At 35.6% G+C, this 27,957-nt stretch overlaps 6 protein-coding genes across 7 annotated transcripts; 4 read left to right on the forward strand and 2 right to left on the reverse strand.

The window, feature by feature from the left end:
- The first annotated feature begins 571 nt into the window (after positions 1-571).
- LOC128025155 (leucine carboxyl methyltransferase 1) lies at positions 572-9,249 on the forward strand. Its single transcript, XM_052611201.1, has 11 exons — positions 572-932; positions 1,231-1,322; positions 1,413-1,534; positions 1,786-1,862; positions 2,830-2,891; positions 2,983-3,085; positions 4,836-4,956; positions 5,056-5,157; positions 8,670-8,761; positions 8,880-8,977; positions 9,070-9,249. The coding sequence occupies exons 1-11, from the start codon at positions 850-852 to the stop codon at positions 9,090-9,092; spliced, it is 975 nt and encodes a 324-aa protein (XP_052467161.1). The 5' UTR covers positions 572-849; the 3' UTR covers positions 9,093-9,249.
- An 823-nt stretch (positions 9,250-10,072) lies between these two features.
- Positions 10,073-14,197, forward strand: LOC128025156 (aquaporin-8). The gene is made up of 5 exons (XM_052611203.1): positions 10,073-10,753; positions 12,215-12,341; positions 12,465-12,673; positions 13,550-13,684; positions 13,920-14,197. Exons 1-5 carry the CDS (start codon positions 10,494-10,496, stop codon positions 13,960-13,962), a joined length of 774 nt encoding a protein of 257 aa, XP_052467163.1. The 5' UTR covers positions 10,073-10,493; the 3' UTR covers positions 13,963-14,197.
- A 1,981-nt stretch (positions 14,198-16,178) lies between these two features.
- Positions 16,179-18,895, forward strand: aqp8a.2 (aquaporin 8a, tandem duplicate 2). Its single transcript, XM_052611204.1, has 5 exons — positions 16,179-16,672; positions 17,361-17,487; positions 17,589-17,803; positions 17,934-18,068; positions 18,161-18,895. Exons 1-5 carry the CDS (start codon positions 16,419-16,421, stop codon positions 18,201-18,203), a joined length of 774 nt encoding a protein of 257 aa, XP_052467164.1. The 5' UTR covers positions 16,179-16,418; the 3' UTR covers positions 18,204-18,895.
- Positions 18,894-21,070, reverse strand: LOC128025158 (hemoglobin subunit alpha-like). Its single transcript, XM_052611205.1, has 3 exons — positions 20,329-21,070; positions 20,023-20,230; positions 18,894-19,910 (listed from the first exon to the last, which is right to left on the reverse strand). Exons 1-3 carry the CDS (start codon positions 20,421-20,423, stop codon positions 19,782-19,784), a joined length of 432 nt encoding a protein of 143 aa, XP_052467165.1. The 5' UTR covers positions 20,424-21,070; the 3' UTR covers positions 18,894-19,781.
- Positions 21,071-21,206: 136 nt separating this feature from the next.
- Positions 21,207-24,363, forward strand: LOC128025159 (hemoglobin subunit beta-2-like). Of its 2 annotated transcripts, none has more exons than XM_052611206.1 (3): positions 21,207-22,101; positions 22,211-22,433; positions 24,235-24,363. In XM_052611206.1, exons 1-3 carry the CDS (start codon positions 22,010-22,012, stop codon positions 24,361-24,363), a joined length of 444 nt encoding a protein of 147 aa, XP_052467166.1. In that variant the 5' UTR covers positions 21,207-22,009. The 2 variants fall into 2 exon arrangements, with proteins under 2 accessions (XP_052467166.1, XP_052467167.1); XM_052611207.1 differs by lacking the exon at positions 24,235-24,363 and adding an exon at positions 22,543-22,825 and having other exon boundaries at positions 21,995-22,101.
- Positions 24,364-25,587: 1,224 nt separating this feature from the next.
- Positions 25,588-26,729, reverse strand: zgc:163057 (Hemoglobin subunit alpha-D-like). Its single transcript, XM_052611208.1, has 3 exons — positions 26,398-26,729; positions 25,893-26,097; positions 25,588-25,791 (listed from the first exon to the last, which is right to left on the reverse strand). Exons 1-3 carry the CDS (start codon positions 26,487-26,489, stop codon positions 25,663-25,665), a joined length of 426 nt encoding a protein of 141 aa, XP_052467168.1. The 5' UTR covers positions 26,490-26,729; the 3' UTR covers positions 25,588-25,662.
- Between the last annotated feature and the right edge of the window lie 1,228 nt (positions 26,730-27,957).

Genomic DNA, 27,957 nt, shown 5'->3' on the forward strand with positions numbered 1-27,957 from the left:
ATATTACAATATGTCCATTTACTTTATTTTCCATTAGCCTCATGTTACTTGTTTGCGTCAGACTGTTTATTTTATATATTGTCTATTTTAATACTTCATGTACTGTATTTGGAAATATTACAAATTTTGAAAACAGTGCTAATAAAATTAAATAAACATCTCCCAACTCCTCTACATTTATAAATTTAAATCATCGGGGTTTGCAGCTACTGATCCAATCCAAATCCACCACTTTCGTTTTCTAAAAACGCGGTCGACTTTCTCTCATTTTATCTGTGGAGTGCGTTTAAACGGCAGATTTAAGTTTGTATAGCCTTTAGATCCTTAAACTCTATTATTTATGATAAGTCTGAAGCTAAACCGGGACATTTCCGTGAGTGCTTGCAGGGTTTTAACACTGTTGTGAAGAATGATATAAACCAACGGGGTATTTTTAAAAGCATTCTTAAACGATTTGCAGAATCATAAGCGTAAACATCTGCACATCAACCAATGTAAAGGTTACACACAAACGTGAATTAACTAAACTGTCATGCGCAGTATGTCTCTTCGCCACCTCGAGATGCATTATGGGAAAGCTCCGTCAGCGGAAATAGATGTAAACGTGATTGTCAAACGTCAAACGGAGTGCGTATGGTCCTGTTATGCGGCTGCGAAAATCATTATACTTTATTCAAATAAATTTGCCTGAAAAAAATTGATATATTTAAAGAATCTGTTGAATACCTTGCCAGTTAAGTATTGAATCCTTAGACTTCGATACCCGATCTGTTTAGCTAACATTTAGCATTTGTGTTCATACGATTACAGTATGTGTATGTAACGCAGTGTTTATCAGCATCGCTCCAAATGGCATCCAAACAGCCATTTGATTCTGACATTTCGGATGAAGCAGTCAGAGCTACTTGCGACGATGCATCGATATGCAAAAGGTAGCATGGCCAACAATAATCAATAATACAATTATTAAACATGTTTCTAAGTAACTTACTGTGCTTTTCTATTGACATTCTACTGTAATGCTATTGAGAATTCCGTGCATCTCCAAAATGGATGAAAATATATTAATGTCATGGTTCTGCACTGATATGAATAATACTTACATTATTTCATCATTTACAGATTATAAAATATTTTTATGTTCAAGAACAATCGTCGTTATACTAGTTGTTATTGACTTATAATAATCATCTAATATTTCATAAAACTGTTTTTTATTTTGTTTCGTAGGTTTGCTTCCAGTAAAGGTTACTGGAATGACCTCTACGTCCAGTATTTTGTGAGACAAGTAGGTGAACGTAAAGCACCTGAGATCAACAGAGGTGAGAGTGATTGTTGAAACATCCCCCCCTGCTGGTTAATGTTCGCAGCTGCGTTTAATCAAATGCGCTGTTGTTTTAAATGTGCTGTAGGTTATTATGGACGCGTCAAAGGAATGAATCTTCTTATTGATGCTTTTCTCAAGAAGACACGATGTGACTGCCAGGTGGTGAATCTTGGGGCAGGACTGGATACTACTTTTTGGAGATTAAAGGTTTTTTTTTTTTTTTTTTAAGTTAATTTCACTTTTAGCTATTTAGAGATTCAGAAAGTAGAAGGAGAATTATTATTAAAAAGAAGAAATTATTATTATATTAGTTTATACATCTCTGTAATAAGTAAAAAAGTTTCTTCTTATATTCTTATACTCTTACATTCCTATACAGACTCCCATAAAATATTATCGATAAGCAATCAGAAAATGATGTTGTTTTTACTAAGTGCATGTACTATTTAAATTTTTAGGATGAAAAGATTATGCCAAAAAAGTTCTTTGAAGTCGACTTCCCAATGATTGTTGACAGAAAAATACACCACATCAAGTAAGGCATTTTTACTGTTATAATATTATTGTTGTTATTATTTTCAGTAAATTGCCTTTTGAAATTAACCTGAGTGATTTTGGATGCTTAGCATGTTCTTTTACTCATATTCCTGTAGAGGGAGACTGTGTCTCAAATGAGAAGTTTTCCATCTGAGTATATCCACCCTCTAAAGCAATGGTTGGATTGTAGGCTATAGCTACTGTCTATTTTGTAGTGTACTAAATCAAATCTTTCCTTCGGTGCTCTTTAAAATTTTAAGTACCCCACCTGAAATAATACTATTCAATACTTGTTATGCATTTGATTTATACTGTCATGGGTGATTGGAATATTTTTTTTTTTATTGCTACGTAACCACAGTCAGTGGAAGTTCCTGCATGTGTTGCATGTACATTTCACAGTGCATTTTATTTTAAAGTGAATTACAATAGAGATTTGTCACGGAGCCAACAATATTCATATTCATTCAAGCTAAACTAGGAAACAAGCTTGGGCAAAGGTGAAATGCAAAGAAAGGGAAGACTGTGTATGTCTGTAAGTGCTTTGGTTTAAGGATGTCTATGTAAGTGACAGAATGTAAACACACAAGCTGTGTACAGAGGGAATTACCGTATGTAATACAATACAATCCGACCCTCAGTGCATTAGATAACAGAATACCAAAGTGTCATCTGCAAACAAATGATACTAGCCCTTTCTCACGACCCTTTTTTTGCAGTTGACTCTGTGTTGGATAAAGTCAGTTCCCCCCAGGTTCACACAAAATGTATTTATGATGTATTTATTGTGTGTATTTTTAGAAATTGCTTTACAATATGGTACAGAGTAATATAATTTAGGAGTCAAACTTGTATTTTTCTTGTGGACTTTCTACAAGTTGTGTGAAGATAAAACTTGCCTTTGAAGATAGAAATCTGATAACTGATAACGATCTTGAGCTAAAAATGTTTTCTATCTATCACAGGACGAAACCTCCACTATCAAAACCTTTGATTGAGACCCACTCCTCTGATGCACTCCTTCTGGGTATTGAAATCAGATTCATTTTACTTTGCTGTTGTGTAGTGATATTTTTCCACAGTAACCTTTCACTTGTTCAACTTTGTCTCTTTGACAGATGTTCACAGCCTTGACTCGGACAGATATTGTATAATCGGCGCTGATCTAAGAGACTTGCCAACTTTGGAGGAGAAACTGAAAAAGTTCCAGATAAATCCAGAGTATGTACTTTAACGTCCCAACCTTGGCTGGGTTAAACATAAATTCAAATTTTCTTCAGTCTTTCTAATACACTACCTTTTTATGTTTAACCTAACCAACATGGTTATCAAAGTAGATTATCAAGTAAGTGCAGTTGCAACCTCAGGATGAGCCTGTCTTATCTTTATTGTGATCTACTGATTTGACTTTCTGAAAGGTTCACGTTTGATTTGTTGCCTCTGTTACATGTTAGTTGTATAATGCTGCAACTAATATTAATGGCTGATGGAACGTTACATATCAGAATGATAGGATTTTGAGATTTAACTCAATTTACTAGAAAGATAACTTTAACGATGCTGTGCATCCTAGATAGGGTTGATCCATCCTGTTTGGCATACCAATAGGAGCTGCACGCATCTGTTGTTCTGTTTTTGTGCATCTCTGCTGATGCCCCGACGACAATAGTACACTCGGGAGCATTTAAAGTTTCCTCCGATGCGTCAATAAGTGCATGTTTTCCTTGATGTGGACTGATGAGAGCCGAAGGAAGCTATCTTTATAGAAGGTGTATGACATCAATGGCATCATTTCCAAGGTCGTTCACCTTGAGTTTTTTTTTTTTTTGCAACTTCCTGTTCAGTCCAGCCTAACGTGGCGTCTTGACGTTTGACAGCTGCAAATCACATCAGTCTCAGATGCTGAGAAAAAAAAAGTCTATTGTAATAGCACGCAAACCGCTCTTCCAAAAATGTGATTTCCTGTTGTGTACTTTCACATATTACCATAATGATTTGTTACCAGGAACACACTTGTTAAGTTTTAATGCTAGAACTTATTAGATTGTGATGTTTCTCAATTCGGGATTTTTTTTAAAATCTCATTCTACAAAATAACTTTTATTTTGAACTGTAAACTGCTAAATAATAATTTACTTTTTTTTAATGAGGAAAATGTTATTTGGTAATAAGATTTTATGTAGTTAATGCATTATATATACATATTTTTGCAGTATTTATTAATATACATGAAATAGATGAAATACTATTCTTAACAAGGCTGCATTTATTTATTTATTTATTATTTACTAAAATAGTAGTATTGTTAGATTTTATAGCAATTTAAAATAATTGTTTTAATTTATTTTCAAATGTAATTTATTCCTGTGATGGCAAGCTGAATTTTCAGCAGCCGTTAAAGTCACAAGATCCTTCAAAGAAATCTTTCTAATATGCTGATTTTTATAATTATAAATGTTGAAAACAACCGTGCTGCTTAATATTTTTATGGAAACTGTGATACGTTTTTGAACTTTTTTTTTCTTAGTGTCTGCAGAAATTAACATTTATGTAGATTTATAAATGGTATAAAAAGTACTGTTGTTCACTGTTATTTCATGGTGCCTAATGCTTTAGTTCTAATTTTATTAAATTAAAAAATGTTACTTATAATTCATAGTTAAATTTAGTCTCTATATAGAGCAGGGGTGTCAAACACAATTCCCGGAGGGCCAGAGCCCTGCAGAGTTTAGCTTCAACCTTAATTAACCACTAATCATTTAATCAAGTCCTTCAGGTTTATTTGAAACGAAATGATGTGTGTGTTGGAGCATGGTTGGAACAAAACTCTGCAGGGCTCCGGCTCTCCAGGAATTTAGTTTGACAATTTGATCCGATCTAGAGGATGCTTAAGATCTTCCACTTCCCCACCATTGATAAAAGCTGCTTAACATTTAACTTTATCTGTGTATTCATGCTTCTTTCCACCCAGGTTGCCCACTCTGTTTCTGTCTGAATGTGTACTGGTGTACATGACCCCTGAGCAGTCCTCTAAACTGGTGCACTGGGTTGCAGACACCTTCCCCACCGCCATGTTCATTAACTACGAACAGGTGAGTTCATATTTGAAAAAGCTTCATTATTATAGTCATTTAAAAGCATGAACAGGAGCTCTTTCGGTCTACACCTCTTAAGTGTCCAGATCTTTTCAGGTGAACATGAATGATCGCTTTGGGGAGATCATGATTGAGAATCTGCAGCGTCGACAGTGCAATCTGGCTGGGGTGGATCTGTGTCAGTCTCTGGACTCTCAAGTATGACATTTAACATTTAGGACTAGCAACGTTCTAACTCTTTATTTATAATGTACTTCAGTGATATTGTACAGCTGTCATGCTGAATGACTGTTGATTATTTTACTCCCTACAGTAAAACAGTGTCTTTCTATGTACAATCAAAACATTAGACTGGATTGTACTTGGAATTCAAAGTTGTTTTCCTGCTCAACATACAATGGGTGATCAAGACTCAGGAAAACAGGGCAGTTAAGCTCAAGTCATTGTTTACTGTGGCCAACACCAACACTTAAGTCTCACAAGCAGTATCAGCACAGGCCTCTCAAGGTTACAACCACCATTGTGCCCTGTTATAGACACCCTAGAATATCTGTTCAGCATAGCTTGAAATTTGTGTTTCTTATTGATAATGTGCTAGTGTTTATGATGATAGATAGTATGTCACAGATTTATTAATGTTTTTAATTCATTCTTATTTTTAATATTTTCTGTACTATTTCATAGGCTCAACATATGATGCAATGGGAATGCTTGGGTGTGCTGATTGTCTGAACCCCATATGGGATCACGGGCTCCACCTCAACTTTAATACGTCACCCTGTCTATTACAAGTGACTGTGCCACCCACTCCTTAGATTTCCTTCTTTCGGATTCACCCATTATGTCCCAGCTTGGAGGCATGCAAGACCGTTTCCTTCTGGTTAGAAATAATTTTGTACACCGCAGCATCTGACTTGGAGGATTTCGTGCCTGAGAGTCGACACTCTACCGCCTGTGGCCTATACTGAGTTAGTGGACAAGTTAGCGCATGCTACCGAAAAGCTTTATATTGAGTGGCCGGACGAACCACACGAGTCCCAGTCCTCTAAGCTCAACGAGTGCTTCTTGAGTGGCCCTAATTTTTGTCCTGTGGAAAGAAAGTTGGCATTTTTCAATAATCTGCATCACAAAATCTCCGGATGCTGAAAGCAGCCTTTCTCTGCTCGGCTTTCTAACATGGTGGCTACTGACTTCACCAACTTAGTAGGTTCTGTGGAGCAGGATTATGCTGCTATCCCAGCATTCAAGGACACTCTGACTGCTCACCTCTCTGCATCTTCGGCCCAGGCTGACATGACCCTTCACACCATGGCCGTCCTTCAGGTTTATCAAGCTCACTCCCTGAAGGAGATGGACGAGGGAGGGGGCCTGAAGTGGTCAAATAGCTCCAACGGTGGGGTTGGTGGCTGCTGGGTGTTATCTTTGGCTAAAAAAGATTTTCTCTTTGACCCCCTTACCTCAAAATCAGGATAGTTCCATGATGCCAAGACTCAGTCGCCTGCCCTTAAGCAGTTCATTACCAGCAGGTCCCGTGAGTTTTCACGTCCCCGGGGCTCTGAACCTCGCAGCAGACTTCATATCGAGGAAGAAACTCATGTCGGGGAACTAGATGCTGAACCACCAGACGGTGGCTTTGGTCTGGCATCTTTTTGCATGAGTGGAGGTAGATCTCTTATGGTCGCTGAAATCAACCCAATGTCCCCTTTGGTTCTACCTATATCAACAGGTACCTCTAGGGATAGTTGCTTTTGCTCCCCCATGGCTGGATCTGACGCATTCACAACAATCAAATTGAGTTTGGCCATCTTGTGCAGTGTGAGGATAAGGATAAACTTTATTTGTCGCTGAAGGTAATTTGTCTTGTTGTTCTGAACAGACAATAATAATAATAATAATAAAATAAAATACCACAATGTTAAAGTCTAAGATGTAAAATACATAGTGGGAGTGCAAAGTCTGTCTCCTGTTGATAGTCCTGTTCTGGCTATCCCAGATGTGGTTCTCTGAGCTAGTGTCCGTTCTAGAGCACCCCCCCATGGGAGATTCCACTCAGAAAAGACCTGCTGTCTCAACTCCAGGGCAGAATCTGGCACCCTCAGCCTGAGATTTGGAGGCTATGGATGTGAATGATTAAGGGCGAATGGCTATAACCTTTGGTCTTCCTTTGGATGTTCAGGAAACCATTGATAATGCTAGGGCTTCTTCTACTAGGAGGTTTAATTCTTCCAAGTAGAGGTTTTTGAGTCATGCTGTTTGGCTCATGTAGTGGACCCAGTCTGCTGCCCGATTGGTTCAGTGCTGGAGTTTTTGCAGGAAAAGTTTAAGACTGGGGTGGCTGCTACCACCTTGAGAGTTTATGTTCCAGCGTTCCCTGCTTGCAGGTACTGTATGCAGATGAAGTCCCCCTAGGTAGACATAGTTTGGTCTTTTCGTTTATGGGGTTAGGCATTTGAGGCTGGCACACCATGTCAGTGTTCCTTCAAGGGACTTGTCTATCATCCTGGAGGGTTATTGTATCACCCTTAAAGTGACGCTCCTTTTGAAGTTGGCTTCTATCAAATGCGTAGGGGATGGTGCTGGCTGCATCAAAACATAGGATTTCTCATTGGGTAAAAGACACTACCTCCCTTGGGTATGAGGTGTGAGGTACCTCTTCACTGCTCACTTTTTGAGCTCATTCTACTAGTGCCAAGCTCTTTTCATATGATTTCCCCTGGAGGACATCTCTGTAGCAGCAAGATGGTCCCCTCCTTACACTTTTATCAGGTTTTATAGCTTGGATTTCGATGCGGCTCCTGGCTCCCAGATTATTTCTGCTTGAACCAACATTTTGAGGTTAGCCTGGTCTATTTTGCATCGGGCCAGATATGTTCAGCTCTCAGCTTGGCAGGTGTGTTATATCGTTCCCATTGCATCATAGCTACGCATCATTGAAAGAGAATTACTCGAGTTACTCGAGTAACCAATGTCTTCTGAATGGGGAATGAGATGCTGTGTTTGCTACCAAGCTCCTCATGTTGATGACAGGACTTCTGAGGAGCAGATGGCGCAGCCTCAAGTGGGTTACATAGTGTCGTTGAGGTGGCGCCCATGTCATCAGCCAGTGTCATCATGTCATCAACTGTATGATGTGATTCCATACAGTTTCAGACAGTCATGGTCAAAAATGGCCAAAGAGTTTCAATATGTTTCAATATTATCGTGTACTAAGACCGACGGAAAATGAAAAGTTGCAATTTTCTAGGCCGATTTTTGCCAGGAACTACACTCTCATTCCGGCGTATAATCAAGGAACTTTGCTGCCATACCATGGGTGCAGCAGGTGCAATGAAAGTTCCTTGATTATTACGCCAGAATGTTTAACTTTAGGGGAGTTGGAAAATTTGCCTATATATATATGTGTATATATATGTGTATATATATATATATATATATATATATATATATATATATATATATATATATATATATATATATATATATATATATATATATATATATATATATATATATATATATATATGTATGTATATATGTATATATCTCATTATAATAATTTAAAAGTTTTAGGATTTTATGTTTTTGTCTAAATAAATTATTGTATATATTAGATTTTATTTCAGTTAACATTTTTCAAGTAATGAAAATCAAATGTTTTAAATGGTTTTAGACTTCGTTCATGATAATTAACCTAATGTGTGTTTCCACAGATGAATCGTTTTCTGTCAGCAGGCTGGGAAAGTGCAAATGCACTGGACATGATGACGGTATACAATATGCTTCCTCAGGAAGATGTAGCTAGGTACACAAGCCAACACTCAAGTACAGTAATCAAGCGTGTATTTATAACTGTTCAACCTGTGCCAGGAAAGTTTGAGATCAGAATCACTACAATGACGTTCTTTGTTTTACAATCAAAGAATTGAGCGTCTAGAGTTTTTAGATGAAAAGGAACTTCTCCAACAGCTTCTACAACACTACTGCATCTGCTGGGCTGTAAAAGATAAGCTCAGTCTAGGTGAGGCATCTTTTTTACCCATTAAACTGCATTCTAGAGTTTCATGGATCGTTTGACACCACCTGTAAGTAATAGCGGACTTCTCTTTTCAGGCCTCTCACAGATTGGGGTTTAAACGTCAGTATGGACTTGGCTGTAAAAGTTTCATTTGAAACAACATCGCCAAGAGAGGACAGGACAACCTTCTTGACTATTTTCAGAGAATAGAAAGGGGAAGTCATTTATATCTTTATTTCCATTTTTGTGCACAATAAAAATGGAGACTACTGGTATCAGCGTATTTTCTTCTTTTTTATGTGCCGCCTCTTTTCTCCCATGTGACCGTTGTCTCTCACTAAAGTGCCATATTAATTAAGGTATGTTTTACAAATCTATTGCATACCTGTTAAACAATCGTGAAACATCCATAGGATGACAAAATAAAAATACAATTTTATACGAATAAACTATTTTGTAGTCAATATGAATAGCAATTGTTTTTTTTAAAGCACTGAATATTCATGAACAATGATGATGAATTAAGACAATTAGGGGTATAAAATGATGGTTAAGTGCATGATCTATTCCACTTAAAAATACCTTTGGTTTGAAAACCATTTGAAACAATCCACATTGTGTAAAATTACAGCATTAAAACCCTAGGAAGAGAGATGCCCTTGTCAAACCACATAAATTTGTCATAAGCGGCCCTCAATTGAATTTCTTCTGAATAAAATGTAGTTAATTTGGTGGATTATTATACATATAGAAAAAAACATTTTACTTTAAAAGCTCATAAGCTTATAAGTTTATTTCAAAAACATTAGAAAATATTATGATCCTAAACTTTTGAACTGTAGAGTATGTTTTTTTTTTTTTTCCGAATGTCACAAATAATCTCAAGGAAGTAGTTTTAGAAAACAAAAGGTGATTAAAAGACACAAAAAAAAGGGAAGTGTTTCCTCTTTAGCCGTCAAAGCCAGGCATCCTGCAGTCTTTCTCTGTATTCGTTTTTGTCAGTGAGTCCCTAAAGAGAAACATTAACCCAAACCGACCTTGTGCTGTTATTTACAGCCACAGGAACCCTAATGCATGAGAGTGAGAGAAGAGCATGGCACTGCCATAAATGCAGATGCCTGTGCAGGAAAATCTGCTGCAGGCCATGCTGAAATGCATAGCGATCTATAATATGCCATTAGAGTTGTGAAGAATGGGAAACTGCATTAAATCAGATCAATTCAATTGCATAATTCAGTCGAGCAGACCTTGAGTGACATGAGTTCGTTATGCACATTTTTATGGTCCTCAGTTGTGTAATCACAGACTGGTGGATGATAAGCTATATCCTGAAGCCATCACCCCCCGAAACAATGCTCTCCACTGCTGTAATTGTAAAGTATTTTTCCCAAGCCACCAAGAGTGATGACGGGTGAGACTGTTGGTCCGCCTTACCAGCACTCCACCCAATCCTCTGTCCACCTTTATCAGAACAAAGCCACAGTTTTGTGAGCACAGATCACCTGAAGTTTCAGGCAAAATGACCTCCACCGAGTCCAAGTCGGAGCTCTTTACAGTAGCCACTGGCGATGGAAGGGATGCCCATCAGAATCAGCCTAAGTTGTCCTTCTATGAGCACTACATTCAGCCGTGCCTGGCAGAGGTCCTCGGCTCCACTCTCTTCATGTTTGTGGGCTGTGTGTCAGTCATGGGCAACGTGGGCATCAGTGGGAGCATCCAGCCTGCCCTTGCACATGGACTAGCACTGGCTATAGCCATCGCCATTTTTGGAGATATCAGGTAACTGCCTTATGTTCTGTGTGCATGATTTAGCAAATGACTAGACTTTGAAATAGAGAATAAGAATGTATATAAACAATGTTTAAAACATTTTTATATAATATTTATATTAGGTTTCTATATTTGTAATAAAAAAATATTGAACAATGAATAATGTTGCCAAACCTGTCATTTGAAAGACATTTATTTTAAAATATCTGATTGCTCAAAATATTATATATGTATAATTTCATGATTGTATACATTTATTTATAAATAATAATTTCATATTTTTGTATTTTTCATTTCAAAATGTGAAGTTTTATTCGAATTAAAAAGTTGGTAACCCTTTATAATAACTTATTAATCAATCATTAACAAACATTATATAATGCTTAATGGATCATTAGTTAATATATATTCAAAGAGTTAGAAATGTGAGATAATGTGCTCGTTAATGTTTGCTAATAAACATAATAAACAAGATAATGTTTACAAAAACATTATTTCATGCAAGTTAAAATGCTTACAGATGTCATTAAACTTTCAATTCCATATGATCAAACACTTATTGAAAATCTACAAATGATTTTAACAGGTGTTATAAATAATGCACAGCACTTTTGCTGCTATCGAGGTGTGATATGGGTACGAGTTAAGGACAGGTTTGGTTGGTATGGGTAGGTTTAAGGGTCAACAGTGTACAGGGGTCAATTTGATTATAAGGGAACACAGTTCAATCTGTTTATATTATGTTGTTTTGATGAATGAACAATTATATTCTTTGATTGATTGGTTTTCTGCTGTTTATTTTTGATTCAAGGAATACCATGTTTTATGTTATACTAAAGAGTAGTATATTAATGTGAGTTTTGAGGTAATAATAAAAAATAAATAAAGTCTGTAATGTTTTTAGCCAGCATTTAGCTAAACTTAACCAGCCACCCATCACACAAACCTTGTTAAATTAGCTAAAAGTCCAATGCCTATAAAAATGCTAAATGTTTAGTAATCATTTATAAGCATTTACAAATCATGAATAGTTTCCACTTTAGATTGGGTACTGCAAAAACATGAAGAAATAATTCATTCATAGATTATTTGTTAAGATTGATAAACAGAGGGCTACACAACAAAGAAAGACCAACAAATGAAGATCATATGACCTGAAAGTTTACTAAGATTTCAATTTACATTAAATAATCATCTGTTAATCATTAGATAACGTTTAGTAAGTTCGTTAGTAAACATTATCTCATATTTCAAGCTATCTGACTATACATTAACTAATGATCTTTTAAGCAATTTATATAATGTTTTTTAATGATTTTTATTTTTTTCTGAGAGTTCTTTTTTTTTCTTCTTAATTGTATTTTCCTATTGTTCTTAACCTGTTTTATTGGAGAAAGGGGAATTAAGCCATTCATTCCGAACCCAAACATAATTTATGCATGATGGCTTACATTTGATCTTGTTCTCCAGTGGTGGCCACTTTAATCCAGCTGTGTCCTTGTGCGTTTACCTCATCGGAGGAATGGAACTGATGCTACTGGTGCCATATGTGCTCTCACAAATGTTAGGTGGAGTGATTGCTGCCAGCCTCGCAAAAGTATGTGTGCAAGCTTCTCTATTAAGACACGGTGAAGCCTTATTGCACAAATTACTAGTCATTAACACTGGTGACAAAGCACTTTCACTTTCCATGATTCATGAGTTTTTTCTTTTTCTTTAGGCTGTCACTACAAATGAGGCATTTGGAAATGCAACGGGAGCAGCATTTAATGAGTCCTCTCATGGCATTGGCTCTGCGACGATGGCAGAGATGATTATGACGCTCTTCTTGACTATGGTTGTCAGCATGGGTGCCGTGAACATAAGGACCCGAAGTCATCTAGCTCCTTTCTGCATTGGACTGACTGTGACTGCAAATATTTTGGCTGGGTAGGAAACTAATATTTCACACAAATTACACCGAATACTATGCTGTAGTATGTTTAAATAAGACAAATTTAGTCTTCTGTTTTGCAACAATAAAAAGAGCATTTGTGATAAATAGTTAAAGAGATTAAATATAGGAATGACTGGAAAAATCTGTTTCATTTCATTTTTTATTTTAAGTCTCCAACTTCGATATAATGTTATAGTATGTATAGCTGCTACAAATGAAAAAAAGTTGAGAAAAATATACTAACTAGATGTTCACTACTGTAACAAACACTGATGGTTTAAATGTTGTGAATTTTAATTCAAAATGCTAATTTAATTCACATACAGGACACATTTTAATTCAAAACAAGTAGTAAAAAAAACAGTCTAATTGATATAGTTTTACTATAATTATACACATTTTAAAACTTACAAAACAATAGAGATATAAAAACAGAAATGTGTAATTTTTTATATTGTTATACGCAGAAACGCACATATTTAGGGTGGTGGTCATGCATAACTACATTACATTACATTTTTAACCATTGAAACTGATGCTGTTTTAACTCATTCTGTTCTCCCTTACTGTCACATAAGCAGATGTTGATGGCCTATCACAATCAAGTCTCATTTTCTCATAAGTTGCTACACTTGTTTCATTGTGGAGACAGAGGTGTTTTTATTGAACATGGCAACCAAATAAACTGAACATCACAGGATATGTTACAGGAAACAAAGACATTAAACAGCTTTTGGACAGTAAATAGGGAATAAAGATTCCTAACAATATGTGCTAATGTGCTATATTTAGGGTCACCTTTTTAAAGCCAGTCTTCCAACCTCTCGGTTTTCTGTGATTTCACTGATTTTGTCTTCAATGTTCAACAGAGGTGGAATATCAGGAGCGTGTATGAATCCAGCACGGGCCTTTGGGCCAGCAATAGTGTCCGGTCACTGGACGCACCACTGGATATATTGGGTGGGACCTTTGGCAGGCGCTCTGGTCACTGTCAGCCTTGTGAGGTATTCCTGCTGCTCACCTTATACAAACAAATGATTTTCTTAATTTAGGGAGAGTACAAAGTCATTTATTGTATATATGATAACCGATTTTGAGGCTGATCAGATTGAAATAAGAATTAATAGTTCATTCATGTTTTATGTACATTACAGTATTTGTGTCTGAACCTTTCAATCCTTATATTTAATATGCGAGTATGAGTATCTGATATCTGATCAATTGCATTATCCATTCCAGGTTGGTAGTGGGAGACAAGAAGATTCGTGTTATTTTCAAATAATGGAGAGGGGACCTCAGAGGATCTCATGGTGCAAGCTTTTTAAATTCAAGATAACTTGTAAAGCATTGTATGATATTGTCAAACATTTATATTGGTGCAGTATTCTAGTTTTCTGTATTGTGATGCTTCCTTGTCTCTTTGCCAAGTGTTTTTTTGTTTTATTTGTTTTTAGTAAGTATAGCCTGCCATTGTTTATTCTGATGTTTTCTGTTAATAAACAGTCTTTTGTTAGAAATCGCCTGCATATAATTCTTCAGTTTATACTATGTATATATACAGCTTTATACTATGTACAGTGGGGCTCGAAAGTTTGGGCACCCTTTGCAGAATCTGTGAAAATGCAAGTAATTTTCAAAAAATAAGAGAGATCATACTAAATGCATGTTATATTTTATTTAGTTCTGTCCTGAGTAAGATATTGTACATAAAAGATATTAACATTTAGTCCACAAGACAAAAAAATGCTGAAATTATTAAAATAACCCCACTCAAAAGTTTGGGAACCCTTGGTTCTTAATACTGTGTTCTGTTACCTGATGATCCTCGACTGTCTTTCTGTTTGGTGATGGTTGTGCATGAGTCCCTTGTTTGTTCTGAACAGTTAAACTGAGCAGCGTTCTTCAGAAAAATCTTTAAGGTCCTGCAGATTCTTCAGTTTTCCAGCATCTTTGCATATTTGAACCCTTTTTAAGCAGTGACTTTAAGATTTTGAGATACATCTTATCACACTGAGGACATTTGAGGGACTCAAACACAACTATTAAAAAAGATTCAAACATTCACTGATGCTCCAGAAGGAAACAAGATGCATTAAGAGCTTTGAAGATCAAGGTAAATTGTACTTAATTTGTGTACCGGGAAACATTCAAGTATCTCCTGTTGCTTACGAAGGGCAGAACTAAATGGAAAAAAATTATATTTCAACAAAATAAGACAAATTTGGCCATCTTCATCATGTTCAAAAGTTTTCACCCCCAGCTCTTAATGCATTGTTTCCTTCTGGAGCATGTAATGTGCAGGATCCATATAAAAATATAATATAAATGTTTAATTAATCCGTAAAAATAAATATTTGAATTTTTAAGCATGACAACACATTCACAAAGTGAATCTGAAAAAAAAAAAAAAAAAAAAAAAAAAAATATATATATATATATATATATATATATATATATATATATATATATATATATATATATATATATATATATATACACACACATATACATATAGCTGTCAAACGAAAAATCCAAAATCACATCCAAAATAAAAGTTTTATTTACATAATATGTGTGTGTACTGTGTATATTTAAATACACACTCATACAGGATATACTTTGGAAATATTTATATGTATTTACATGTTTATTTATATTCATATAATGTATATTATATATAAATATATTTAATATACAAATATATCTTTCTTAAATATATACATTCATGTGTGTGTATTTATGCATACATAATAAATATACACCCCGTACACAAACAAAACTTTACTTTTAAATATTTTAATGAATTGTTTGACAGTACATATATATAATATATATATATGTGTGTGTGTGTGTGTGTGTGTGTGTGTGTATTTAAATTATGCATGCTTGTATCCAAAGCGATTTACAGTGCATTCAGGTTATACTTTTGTTTTTAGTTTTTTTTAGTTTTTTAGAGTGTTTCCTGGAAATTGAACCCACGACCTTTTGCACTGCTAATGCAATGATCTACCACTGAGACACACACGCACGCACGCACACACATGCACATACACACACACACACACACACACACACATTTTTTTGGGGGGGGGGGGGTTGAAGCATGTCAATGTCAACATATAACCATGCACACCATGTATATATATATATATATATATAGATGGTAATAATAATATAAACCCCATGTATATACACACACTCACACCACTTTTTTTGTCTTTTCTTTTTTGTTAAATATATGAACCCCTGATCATATTAATAGTATTTTTATACCACCATCAACATATTTACATACCACACTGCAGCTCAAAGTTCACCTTGGAGCGTTGGTATGTTGTTTTATAATGCCGTGTGGGTTGATTACATTTCCACCCAAGGTCAGTCAGTTATCACACACTTGACAAGCAGATCAATAACACAGAGATAATAATGGAAACAATGCTGTCCAAATGTGAATCTGGTAAGGGTATAACTATGCACTAATCTAACTCCAACCTGAAGAGGTCTGTAATTGTGCTTGGATACCTTACTGTTCTTCCCAAATCTATTCTTTCCAAATTTTCTCCTAAAACTTGATTGTATTTTTTGCTGCATCATTCATATAGCCCTACGATAATATATCAGACCTTTCAGGGATAAAAGAATGATTTATGGCAGAACAAGTTAGTTTGGCTCTGTTATCATAGTGCTTCCCTCTGCCACTGTCACAGAGTTACTCAATGCACTGGATGGTGCACAATGTCAGCGCAGGCGGAGAAGCTAGAGCTTGAAGAGCTGGACAAAACTTTGCTAAAGAAGAATGAACCCAAACCTCTGGGCAAGTACGAGAGAATAATCCAGCCATGTGTTGCCGAGCTGGTCGGCACTACATTTTTTGTCTTCATCGGCTGCGTGTCTGTCATTGAAAATGTGGAGGCAGCCGGACGACTACAACCTGCACTTGTCCATGGTTTGGCAGTGGCTGTGCTGGTGGCATGTATGGCAGAAATCAGGTAAGCATTCTTCTTCTTTTTTTTTTTTTTTTTTTTGCTTTTTATTAAAAGTTGTAATTATTTATGTGCTAAAATACTTTGTATATATATATATATATATATATATATATATATATATATATATATATAGATTTAGATTTATATAGATATATTTATATATATATATATATATATATATATATATATAGAGAGAGAGAGAGAGAGAGAGATTTAGATTTAGATTTATATTTATATTTATATTTATATAGATATATTTATATTTATATATAATTTTTTTACATTTATTTATTGTGTAATATCAAATATCAAAAGAGATATTAATTTTAATTTATTGTTATTTAAGTTGCTTTATGCTTTACAATACATTTATATTCAGTTGTATTATATTCAAAACTATTGCCAGAATTTTCAGGACCCCAAATGATTTTTGAGTACCAAAAGTGATTTTCTGCATCCATTTCTGAAAGCAAATGAGTTTATAATAATAATAATAATAATAATAATAATAATAATAATAATAATAATAATAATAATAATAGTAATAATAATAATAATAATAATAATTCCTTACATTTATATAGCACTTTTCGAAGCACTCAAAGCGCTTTACATGGGCAGTGGTTATCTCCTCGTCCACCACCAGTGTTTACGTTTCACCTGAATGTTTTTTTCTCTCTACCCTCTCTAGCGGATCCCATTTTAACCCTCCATTCACCATTGCTATCTGGTTATGTGGTGGAATTCAGCTGACGATGGTTATTCCTTACCTTATCAGTCAGCTTATTGGAGGTGTGCTGGGAGCTGCAATGTCAAAGGTGTGAACAAGAATGCACTTATTACACATACATGTAACATAACATTGTTACTTCCCACAACCCCAAACACTGCTCAACAACAGAAAATCTATATTTTGAAGGTTATGACATCACACAAGAACTACATGAATGCCACTGGAGCGGCCTTTACTATTCTTGAATCTGACGAGCAGCTGGGCAAAGTTGTGTTCGCTGAAATGGCCATGACTTGTCTAGTAACTATGGTAGTGCTGCTGGGAGCTGTCAATGGAAAGAGCAAGAGTCCCCTGGTGCCCTTCATGGTGGGCTGCACTGTTATTGTCAATATTCTGGCTGGGTGAGTCTGGAAAAAAAATAATTTTAATAACATGTTTGCTTTGTAAAACATATATATATATATATATATATATATATATATATATATATATATATATATATATATATATATATGTTATTTTATTTAATAGAGGAGACATTTCTGGCACCTGTTTGAATCCTGCGAGAGCTTTTGGACCTGCACTGATGGCTAACTACTGGGCTTATCATTGGGTTTACTGGGTCGGTCCGATAGGGGGAGGTCTGGTGGCGGCTGCTCTTGTGAGGTCAGTTTGCCTTGATATCAAATCTGCCATTCATTGTTGAGGTCTAAGAAATTATTTTTTTACAGCACACTATTACTTTACTGTTTTAACAGACTTCTGCTTGGAGATGAGAAGATACGAGTTATACTGAAATGATACTGGAGCACATCAGCATCTAACTGCATCAGGACACTAATGTCTAATCTAACAGCACATATTGCATTTAAAACTGTGAATTAGTATTTTTGACTTTTATAAACAATGACCAACACTTTATCTTTTTTCTCCCCCCAGTATATGTGAGTTAATTGTCTTTTGATAATGTTTTACATTAAAGAGCCTGCTCATCTCAAGCTGTAGTGTACAGTACAGTCTATTTCATATTCTTATATTATCTGTGTGTCAGTATTGCAATTTATAGTATAGTATAGTATATTTGGCAGAGACCAAACAAATCAAGTCCACTGTCCACTTTATCATCACTTTAAGGGTTCCCTATCCTTTTCCCAGACACTTCTTAATGAGTTGGTTGTTTGCAGGAAGGTAGATCTCCAAGAACAGTACTGGACACCCCTGAAATATAGTCACACTTTATTTTAAGCTTCTCACTATTAACTACAACTTTTGCCTCAATGAACTGCTAAGTTGCTGCTTATCATTACTTAGTAAGGTAGTTGTTAAGTTTAGGTGTAGGGAAGGATTAGGTGATCTAAAGTTATCATGCAGAATAAGGCATTGATATGTGTTTTGTATGTAGTAATAAACAGCCAATATGCTACAACTGTCATATGCATGCCAATTAATTGTGAGAATTGCTCCTTAAAATAAAGAGTTAAGTTGTCACAAGGGCTCAGTGGATGTATTTAATTATTTCAGTAAAATGTTACACTATTTTTATGTGATCATGAGTAGTACCTAACTTTATGTGAAATAGTTTGTAGCATGCCCGTCTGCCCTTCTGGTGTTTGTGCATGCGGCTCCTTGATAAAGTATTGTTTTTTTTCTTTTTTTTTCTTCAGATGATCAAGATATCAGGTTGACCGTAAACGCTCCATCCAAGACTCATGTGACTCAAAGCTGCTGGTGTGTCTCATGCAGTTGACCTCATTCTTACTAATTGATGTTTTTTTTGTTGTTGTTTGTTTTTCTCAAATTACAGACTATATTTTAATGCTTTTATGCATCTTATATTTATATAAATATTAGACACATATTATAAATAAAATCTATTATATATAAAAATATATATGTATTTTTAAAATACATTTTATAAAGTAAAAGTATAAGAACAAGTAAAAGTATGTAATTAATATATATTAAATCTTATTGCAATATCCTCCTTATATACTCTCGAAATAAACCTTGACCGTCTTCTTTGTACAAAGAAACAGAATGGATAAGGGTATCATAGCTTGAGCCTATCCTGATGTGCCAAAACTATTTATTGAATGGTTTGCACAAGCAACAGGCTTAACTTTAATTCACAGCCCTGTCTGCTATTTAGTTTAGTGATATAAAACAGTTTCACAATTCTAACGGAATTCATATGATCCCGTATTTAAATAGATTTGTGTTTTAGATTTGCATGTATTGCAAATGTATTTTGTTTTTGCTCTGCGTCAGGGAAACCAAAAGCACCGGATGATTGTATCCTGGTTTGTTTGTTTTTATTGACATGTTGTCGACCAAACTGACAAAACAACATTCAAACGGCGTTAACAAATATCAAACTGCTTAACGATATTTGTCAGACAAAGCCAAGGCCAGTCTTGCAAGGAACTTGTCCATGGCCAGGTGGGCTTCGGGTGTAAAGTCATCAGGGAAGAGCATGGCCAACACCACAAGAATGTTGTGGGACAGGATCTGTTAAATGAAGATCAATAGTCACCAATTTTGAAGACAACTTCAAAATGCAATATATGAAATATGGCTAAATTAATAATATAAAGTGTCAGACACACAGCAGTATATTTACCCTGAAGTTAGCAGGATCGACTCTCAGCTGAAAGGCATGCAGCTCGCTAAGAGTAAGCAGGCCGGCAAAGAGGTCATCAATTTTCTCAACAGCCAAACCAATTCCAGCGATGATCTTCTTTCCATGCTTCCTCACAGGAGCAGAATTGGGGCTCAGGTCGCTCCAGTGAGAGAAGTAGGTCTTGGTCTGAGGGTAGACATAGAGCATTCTGCAAAAATAGTGGGGAAAAGCCAATTTATTCATAGCCATATCTGCAAAATAAGCATTAGACATTCTATAGAAAAAAAAAAAACTGATTTGACTTACCTGGACAACGCCTCATTTCCGATATCATCAGCCTTTGGGGAGATCTTAGCCCAGAAGGCCTTCACAGTTGCTTTGTCGTTAGCAGAGAGGCTCATTTTGAATCGATGAGCAGTGGTGCTTGGGTCAAATGACTTACCCACCTTAACGTTGGCCCTCTTTTTAAGCGTTTGTAGTTGAGTGGGCACACCCAAGATACAGCCTAATTGCGTGTCAGATTGAACCTCTGCCAGTTAACACTGAAAATTGACATGATGCCCATTTTTTTGTTTAAGGGAGAACGTGATATTACATGCGTGCACACTTGAGTCACAAGACATAAACAGATATGGGCAGATCCTAATCAGTCCGAGACCGCATCTTCAGTTCAAGTAACCCCAAAACATGTTTTCACTAAGAATTTATTCATGAAGTCAGTACATTAGTTAGTTTAGATGATAGATCTTAGACCCGTTATGCTCACATGTGCTTTCTGCACCCAAAATTATTTTACACTCTTTTACCTAATGTATTACAAAATAAATACATAAATAAACGGTCCATTTTGCTCATGCATGACTCATGCATACCTGCTTATCTAGTCCAATAAAAGTTGTAAAAAAAAAAAGTAATAAAAAAATAAAAGGGCAAATAATTATATTATATAATAATAATTATTATTATTATTAATATTATGATTATTATTACTAAATAAAAATTAAAATAATTATTTTTATTATATATTATGTATTAGTAGTACTTTTTACTACTATTGTTACTTTTAAATATATTATTAGTTCACAATATATAATTATTTTTATAATATTATATATTGAATATATTATATATTCATATATTATCAATATATTATTATTATTATTATTATTATTATTATTATTATTATTATTATTATTATTATTATTAATACATATGTACATTTTTTTGTTTTTTGTTTTTTGTTACAAGGCATATATAGTGTAGAAGGGGAAAAAAAAACAGGAACTGAGGGCACAGATCTTAATTATTCAGATTTGTTTTAATATTTTTATTCTGAATTGATTTATAAATCATTTATTTCATTTATTGGCTCTGCAATAGTGCATGTCTGGTGAATCGATAAAGTGGCCACACCCTTTTAATTTGGTATTTGATGAGACTTGATTTTTTTATTTTATTTTTTACAGGCAGTTCATTTTGAGATTACGTAAGAGGAGAGTCTGTGAGTAGAGATAAGGCAGAGTCGTTTTATACGTACGTATGTGCATAAGATAACCAGGAGCTGCAGATCACAACAATAATTGATGGTCTTTAAAAGTCACATTTCCCAAGGATTTAAACAATTAAATAAAGATTTACTCTACAATCCTATATGTTTATGGTTTAACCTGCAAAGACATTATCATTGCCAAGCAATACTGATTCTCTTTTTAACCATCATAATATGTTTTTTTACTTTACATAAAGAGGGGGTGTATGTTATGCTACAAGTGTTTTGCCACTTACATTAAAACGCTGTCTAACTTCAAGAGCGATGCAAACGTGCAAAATCCCTACACTGAGCTTAGTCCTGCCCACCAGAAGTTCCAGCCAATCAAATGAGCGCTCTTGTATTGGCGATGCAACCCGATGATATAAATAGTGTGGACAAGAGTGGAAAGGTATGATTCTTATTCCTAACGGAGAAAAACAATCATAAACCGACAGCATGGTTGTGTGGACCGACCAGGAGCGTGCCTACATCCAGGACATTTTCAGCAAGCTGAATTATGAGGACGCTGGCCCCAAAGCTTTGCAGAGGTATTGTGCACATCTTATTATGCTCATCATTATCACAGGCTAAATGATGTCAGTTTCTTTATTTTTTATTTTTATTAACTTGTATGTTATATATTATACTGTATTGTAGGACCTTGATTGTGTATCCCTGGACCCAGCGGTACTTCACCAGTTTTGGAAACCTGTACAATGCAGAGGCCATCATGTCCAATTCAAAGGTGGCAGCCCACGGAGTTGTTGTGCTCCATGGGCTTGACAGAGCCATGAAGAATATGGATGATATCAAGAAAACCTATGCCGAACTCAGCGTGCTGCACTCCGAGAAACTGCACGTGGATCCTGACAACTTTAGGGTATGCAAACACAGCATCATATAAAACTCACACAGATGCGGTCAGAAAATAATTAAAAGCTACCAGTGACTCAGCTGTTGCACCTCCGTCTTCTGCTTTTTCTGTACAGCTGCTGGCTGACTGCCTGACCATCGTGATTGCGGCGACTATGGGTACCTCTTTCACAGCTGAGGTGCAGGCTGCCTGGCAGAAGTTCCTCGCTGTTGTCGTCTCTGCCCTGTGCAGACAGTATCATTAAATCCTCGAACATATGGGGGAAAACATGTTTTGGTCTCTAATGCAATAAAGAGGAATTGACACGCACCTGAGCCATGCGTTTAAACTGATCATTGTGTATCATTAAATGGATAGTTCACCCAAAACTGAAAACTGTCATCATTGTGTCAAACATTCCAGAACATTTAGCAAAAAGTCATACATACATAACACAAGACATTTTTTTTAAGTTTCAAGATGACTCATTACAAGTGGTATTGATGATGTACTTTATGTCACAGAATAAAATGTGAAAATATCTTGAGCTTGTGTTAACCACAGACCACACTTTCAACCAAAAACCCATTAAACAAACAAAACAAAAAACATTGACTTCATGGTCATGAAACTGGAAGTGCTTCAATGCAAACTCTTTTCCCGGTTTTGGCCTCTACACTCATTTGGCCCACAATACTCTATTGTTAAAATTAGATGAATGGAGCACCTGTCTGTTGAAAGTCCCTCGCAAGGATGTTATCTTGCCCAATCAAAATACATTCGAATTCTGATACACTACTAAGTTTTGCTCTTTCCTTTCTGAGCTGTATAATTATTACTAACTTAAAGGGTTAATTCACAGAAAAATCATGAATGCACCCTCAAGTTTTTTCCAAACATGTATATTTTTCTTTCTTCTATTAAAATACAATATTTTGAAGAATGTGGGCAACAAAACCGTTTCTGGCCCCCACTGACTTCCATAGTACAGTATGTATGTGTATGTATGTATGTATGTATTTATTTGCATATTCAAGTCAACTGGGACCAGCAACTGATTGGTTACCCACATTCTTCAAAATAGCTACTTTTATGTTCAACAGAAGAAAGTGAGTCATAAATGTTTTGCATGTGTAAAATGCAAAACAAACTAATAAACAATTAACTAATTACTGGTGAAAAGTAATCCATCAAATATATAAAAAATAAATGTAATCTGTATAAAAAAATAAAAATAAAAAAGGTAGTCATTGCATCTTTCAATAGTGCAGATAAAATATAATAAATAATATATATAGGGGTATCCTAAGCTATTGGGAAGCCCACAGTAACACAGACACCCATCCCCAAACAGACATTGATGGACAGCTGAGGAGCACGCTTTGATACAGGGTGTATTTGCGAAACTCGAGTCGGTGGGCCATGTGAGCTTGGCAAGGTAATCTTATTTCTGGCTTTTTTTTTTCCTGATATATTTTATTGTATGTATTTCCAGGGGCGCTGCACAAGATCCCGGGCCCTATGCATAGGCAGTCCTAATGGGCTATATATTCCATGACTTTTCAAGGGCCTTCTCTTCCTTTGGGCCCTGGTAATCAGTACTGGTTTTACCCCCAGTCCGATGCCCCTGTGTATTTCATCAAGGGATGTATATGTAATTAACCATTAGCATGTTCAATGCCTTCGAGTTTCCTGTATTGATTGTCTGGTCTTAAGATGCTTGGTTGTCTACCCCTGGACTTCCTTTGATGGATTTGGAAACCTAATGCTGAGGCAATCATGGCTAACCCAAAGGTCGCAACACACGGGACTTGTTAAAGCTTTCCAGCTCTTAGGTGAGTGTCTGACGGTGGTGATCGCTACACACTTGAGAAATGAGTTCACCCCAGATATCCAAGCTGCATGGGAGAAGTTCATGTCTGTTGTTGTGTCAGCCCTAAGAAGGCAGTACCATTGATTCATTGACTGAACAAGAAAATAATCTTGTACTTGACTTTATAATGCATTCCTGAAAAACAAACGATTGATACAATTTCATCCATTGAGTGGTCTCTACATTTAAAATGAAATATTCTACAATTAGAAGTGCTAATATTCAAAATTTTACTAACTTACAAGAATGTTGCATGTAGTTTTGTGTCACAAAGGCCAGAGGCCATATCATATGATTTTCCACTTCCATGTCCCTTCCCTCTTCTCACGCCTTACAGAACTTTAAAAGAAATATAGCTGATGCAAACTTAATGTCCAAAATTCCCTTGCTGAAGATCCAAAATGCTTTATTGTAAACACTCAAAAATACATTCAAATGTATTTAGGTCTAAATTTAAGATTTATGTTTTTGAATTCCATGTTTCCATCTGTTTGGATTACACAGTTTTAACACAAAACTAATGAAGTTATGCGTTGCCTATTAGTCAGCCTAATGAACAGAAAGATTTCTGCACTCAAAAAAACATTTCATAGATCATTGTTAACTATTTGAGTTTTTTAAATTCTATTTAAATAATATTTTTTTAATTAATCGTATTTTAAAAATGTGTTTATTCAAACTGCTTAGCAGCTTGACCTGAAATGTGGTTAATTATGTGACTGGAACAAGCTAAATTAAATTAGTTAAAACGTATAAGATTGAAACAAAAGGGATTTATTTATGATAAATATATAAACCTGGTTATTGTGCATTTAAAGCATTCAGTTTATTATCACATAAATCCTACATATTTCATGTAATATACTTTTAGATTTTCAATGTGATCCACAGGTAACGACAGGTGTGCTGTTTAAACCCGTTCAGCACAACGGAGAGCGTCACGTTTCCTTTGGACTTCAGCCAAGATTTCAGCACTTAACGTCTGGACAGCAACACACCCACATCAAACATCGCGGCTTTGATCAAGTGCAACACTGTCGTCATTGGTTGATTTCTTTCCTTTCGCATCAAGTACCTAATGAGGACTTTGTATTAGGAAGGCAAAATACAGACAGTACAGCATCACCGTTAAAACGACTAAGCTAATGTACTGTACAGTATGTTATATGAAAACAAGAAGAGTATTGGAAGTGTAATGATCCCACAGAGGGCGCCAACAGAGAAGAGTACAATGAGCGATTTTTTTTATTTGATTTTATTGATTATTCCATGGCATTACATGAGGACAAATAACAAAGAAACACATACTTTGGTAAAACATGTATTATTTATTTATTAAAGACAGAATGATCAGGACCATCCCATGTGCCTTCGGAGGGGTCTTCATCGGAACTTCTCGGCTAAAACCGCTGAGAATGCCGAAAGATACTTGTCTATCGCCGCGTGTGCAACAGGTGTGAAGTTTTCACCCATATAGCAGGCTAATGTCACAAGGATGCAATGATTGAGAAGCTGGGGGTGGAAAAATGAGAAGTTTACGTTAGTGAGCTAAAGCAACTGCATTTGTAGGCTACTGCATTATTTAAGTGGACAGACAGACATTACATGAACACCTTGAAGTTTGTTGGATGTATTCGCAGCTGATAGGCATGGAACCTGCTAAGCGGTGCCAGCGTTGTAGTAAGTGTGCTTATGTTCCTCGCACCTTCGGCTAAAGCCTGGACGATTTTCTTCCCGTGGCAGCGCAAATGCTCCGAACGGGGGCTGATGTCTAGATGAGAGAAGTATGTCTTTGTTTTGGGGAACGTTGTGAACATCCTGTAACAAGGGAGAAAAACAAGGTCAGCGAAACACAGACGGCACGAGACCCAAGGTATTTCCTCCCTCTCTGCTGCTTGCGTCATTACTCGTGGGAAACTGCCAAATGGCCAACGACAGTACCATCAATCATTGTAAAGAATTTTGATATTCAGAATCAGAAAACCGAGCGGCGGACTATCAAGGCTCAGCTCAGAGCAACTCAGACCAAGTTTAGTATCATTTCATAGAAAAGCAACATTTTACAGAAACGTCGGTTTGGTCTGTTAGCCAATATTTGTTCAGTATAGGACAGCATACCTTAGAAGAGCCTCAGATCCAATATCTTCTGCCACTGGAATCATTTTGTCCCATATCTGTACAATCAACTCTTTTTCGGTGTTCGAGAGCATTATAAGACGGCGTGGCACAAGTAAAATATAGCCTATTAATAGCCTACTATCTAAACACAGGTGAATAAATATTAACTGAGTTTTGCCAATGCAATGTCGATCACATCTCGACTTAAAAAAATGCAAAAATAGAAAGGAGCAGTTAGCAGAAATGTTGTTCCCGACGGTCGCTGTCCTCAACTCATCGGCAAGCTCGAGGTAATCACGTGTGAGTTGAAACTGCGCACTGTTAAGTGTTCCCTGCGTCATATTAGAAGAGCCTATGTTATCATGAAGGGATTCCGAGTCTTGAGTGAGTTCAGTGATGTATTTCGCAACAGATAGCGATAGCACAATTAGTCATAAAATCTCATCGTAGCGCTTGTGGTGAATGGCTACGCTATTTTTAAATAATATATATATTATTATTATTTATTTATTTATTTATTGGAAGTAAAAAAATATATATATTTCATGCTTATTGTAATTAATGAGCTTATTTTTTTTTATATTTCCAAAAAATACATGTACATTTTGACATCTTTGTTTTCATTAAAACCTATAGGTTAATTGAGGGTTGTCATTATAAAAATATATTTTGTATTTGATAAAAATACAATGTTAAATATATACATAAAAACTCATAAAAAAATACTAGTAAGAACTGTATCAAAAGTGATTCATACATTCTGTAAAAGTGTATTCAAGGGGGCCTTTTACCCCAATATGTGCTATAACAACTAGCAAATATGTATATTTATATCTCATATCTAAACATGTTTTACTTTAAAAGAAAATTCTCAACATTCTTAAGGGGGCATCTTTCCTTCTATAAGATGTATGTTGATAACATTGATTTGATATCAACGCAGACGATTATGAAAATTTATTTCTATTGAATAATTAGTGTTAGAGTTAGTTGGTGTTTTTTTTTATCACAAACAGACTACTCAAATTAAATGAACAGTAAACAGTTTTCAAAAGAATATAAATATGTAGCAACATCTGCTGTCTCTGGGATTTTACCACACATAAATGCCAAATGTGTCACAAACGTAAAAAGAAAACGGCAATGTAAAACTGTGGAGTGCATACTTATTTATGATATTGAATGACATTGACTCTCATCTTTAATGGCTATGAGCCTGCACTTCTGTGATAGGGAGGGCTCAAGGCATTGAATGTGATAAAGCCTTATGGCTGTTCATATCAGTGGCTCAAGCTGGGGGCTGAAAGTGGGTGGAAGCTGAAGAGCAGCGTAATCACCCGCCTCACTCCTGCCCTGCCCTCCTGTTGGGAACAAACCCTGGCAGCATGAACTACCCATGACTCAGCTAAACTGAATCTGCATCCTTTTGCATTTAGTGAAATGTGCAGTATGACAGGTAGTGCATGACGGTGCTCAGGTCTGTTCTTTGTTCTCTGTGTGTGGGTGTTTTTTGTTAAGCTGATGGAGAGTTAAAGCTTCATTGCATATTCTGTTTTCGTC

Source organism: Carassius gibelio, chromosome A12, assembly GCF_023724105.1.
Source record: "Carassius gibelio isolate Cgi1373 ecotype wild population from Czech Republic chromosome A12, carGib1.2-hapl.c, whole genome shotgun sequence".
Taxonomy (NCBI): domain Eukaryota; kingdom Metazoa; phylum Chordata; class Actinopteri; order Cypriniformes; family Cyprinidae; genus Carassius; species Carassius gibelio.

What these genes read in the sequence shown, in the direction of transcription:
- LOC128025155 (XM_052611201.1), top strand. Translation starts at nt 850, where the DNA reads ATGGCATCCAAACAGCCATTTGATTCTGACATTTCGGATGAAGCAGTC. An exon ending in GATGCATCGATATGCAAAAG is followed by an intron (nt 933 to 1,230) that starts GTAGCATGGCCA and finishes TTTGTTTCGTAG; the next exon opens with GTTTGCTTCCAGTAAAGGTT. An exon ending in CTACTTTTTGGAGATTAAAG is followed by an intron (nt 1,535 to 1,785) that starts GTTTTTTTTTTT and finishes TTAAATTTTTAG; the next exon opens with GATGAAAAGATTATGCCAAA.
- aqp8a.2 (XM_052611204.1), top strand. Translation starts at nt 16,419, where the DNA reads ATGTCAGCGCAGGCGGAGAAGCTAGAGCTTGAAGAGCTGGACAAAACT. An exon ending in GCATGTATGGCAGAAATCAG is followed by an intron (nt 16,673 to 17,360) that starts GTAAGCATTCTT and finishes TACCCTCTCTAG; the next exon opens with CGGATCCCATTTTAACCCTC. An exon ending in GTGGCGGCTGCTCTTGTGAG is followed by an intron (nt 18,069 to 18,160) that starts GTCAGTTTGCCT and finishes CTGTTTTAACAG; the next exon opens with ACTTCTGCTTGGAGATGAGA.
- LOC128025158 (XM_052611205.1), bottom strand. Translation starts at nt 20,423, where the DNA reads ATGAGCCTCTCTGCTAACGACAAAGCAACTGTGAAGGCCTTCTGGGCT. An exon ending in GGAAATGAGGCGTTGTCCAG is followed by an intron (nt 20,231 to 20,328) that starts GTAAGTCAAATC and finishes CTATTTTTGCAG; the next exon opens with AATGCTCTATGTCTACCCTC. An exon ending in TCGATCCTGCTAACTTCAGG is followed by an intron (nt 19,911 to 20,022) that starts GTAAATATACTG and finishes TTCATTTAACAG; the next exon opens with ATCCTGTCCCACAACATTCT.
- zgc:163057 (XM_052611208.1), bottom strand. Translation starts at nt 26,489, where the DNA reads ATGCTCTCGAACACCGAAAAAGAGTTGATTGTACAGATATGGGACAAA. An exon ending in GGATCTGAGGCTCTTCTAAG is followed by an intron (nt 26,098 to 26,397) that starts GTATGCTGTCCT and finishes CCCTTGTTACAG; the next exon opens with GATGTTCACAACGTTCCCCA. An exon ending in TACATCCAACAAACTTCAAG is followed by an intron (nt 25,792 to 25,892) that starts GTGTTCATGTAA and finishes TTCCACCCCCAG; the next exon opens with CTTCTCAATCATTGCATCCT.
- LOC128025156 (XM_052611203.1), top strand. Translation starts at nt 10,494, where the DNA reads ATGACCTCCACCGAGTCCAAGTCGGAGCTCTTTACAGTAGCCACTGGC. An exon ending in TTGCTGCCAGCCTCGCAAAA is followed by an intron (nt 12,342 to 12,464) that starts GTATGTGTGCAA and finishes CTTTTTCTTTAG; the next exon opens with GCTGTCACTACAAATGAGGC. An exon ending in ACTGCAAATATTTTGGCTGG is followed by an intron (nt 12,674 to 13,549) that starts GTAGGAAACTAA and finishes AATGTTCAACAG; the next exon opens with AGGTGGAATATCAGGAGCGT.
- LOC128025159 (XM_052611206.1), top strand. Translation starts at nt 22,010, where the DNA reads ATGGTTGTGTGGACCGACCAGGAGCGTGCCTACATCCAGGACATTTTC. An exon ending in GGCCCCAAAGCTTTGCAGAG is followed by an intron (nt 22,102 to 22,210) that starts GTATTGTGCACA and finishes ACTGTATTGTAG; the next exon opens with GACCTTGATTGTGTATCCCT. An exon ending in TGGATCCTGACAACTTTAGG is followed by an intron (nt 22,434 to 24,234) that starts GTATGCAAACAC and finishes AAAGCTTTCCAG; the next exon opens with CTCTTAGGTGAGTGTCTGAC.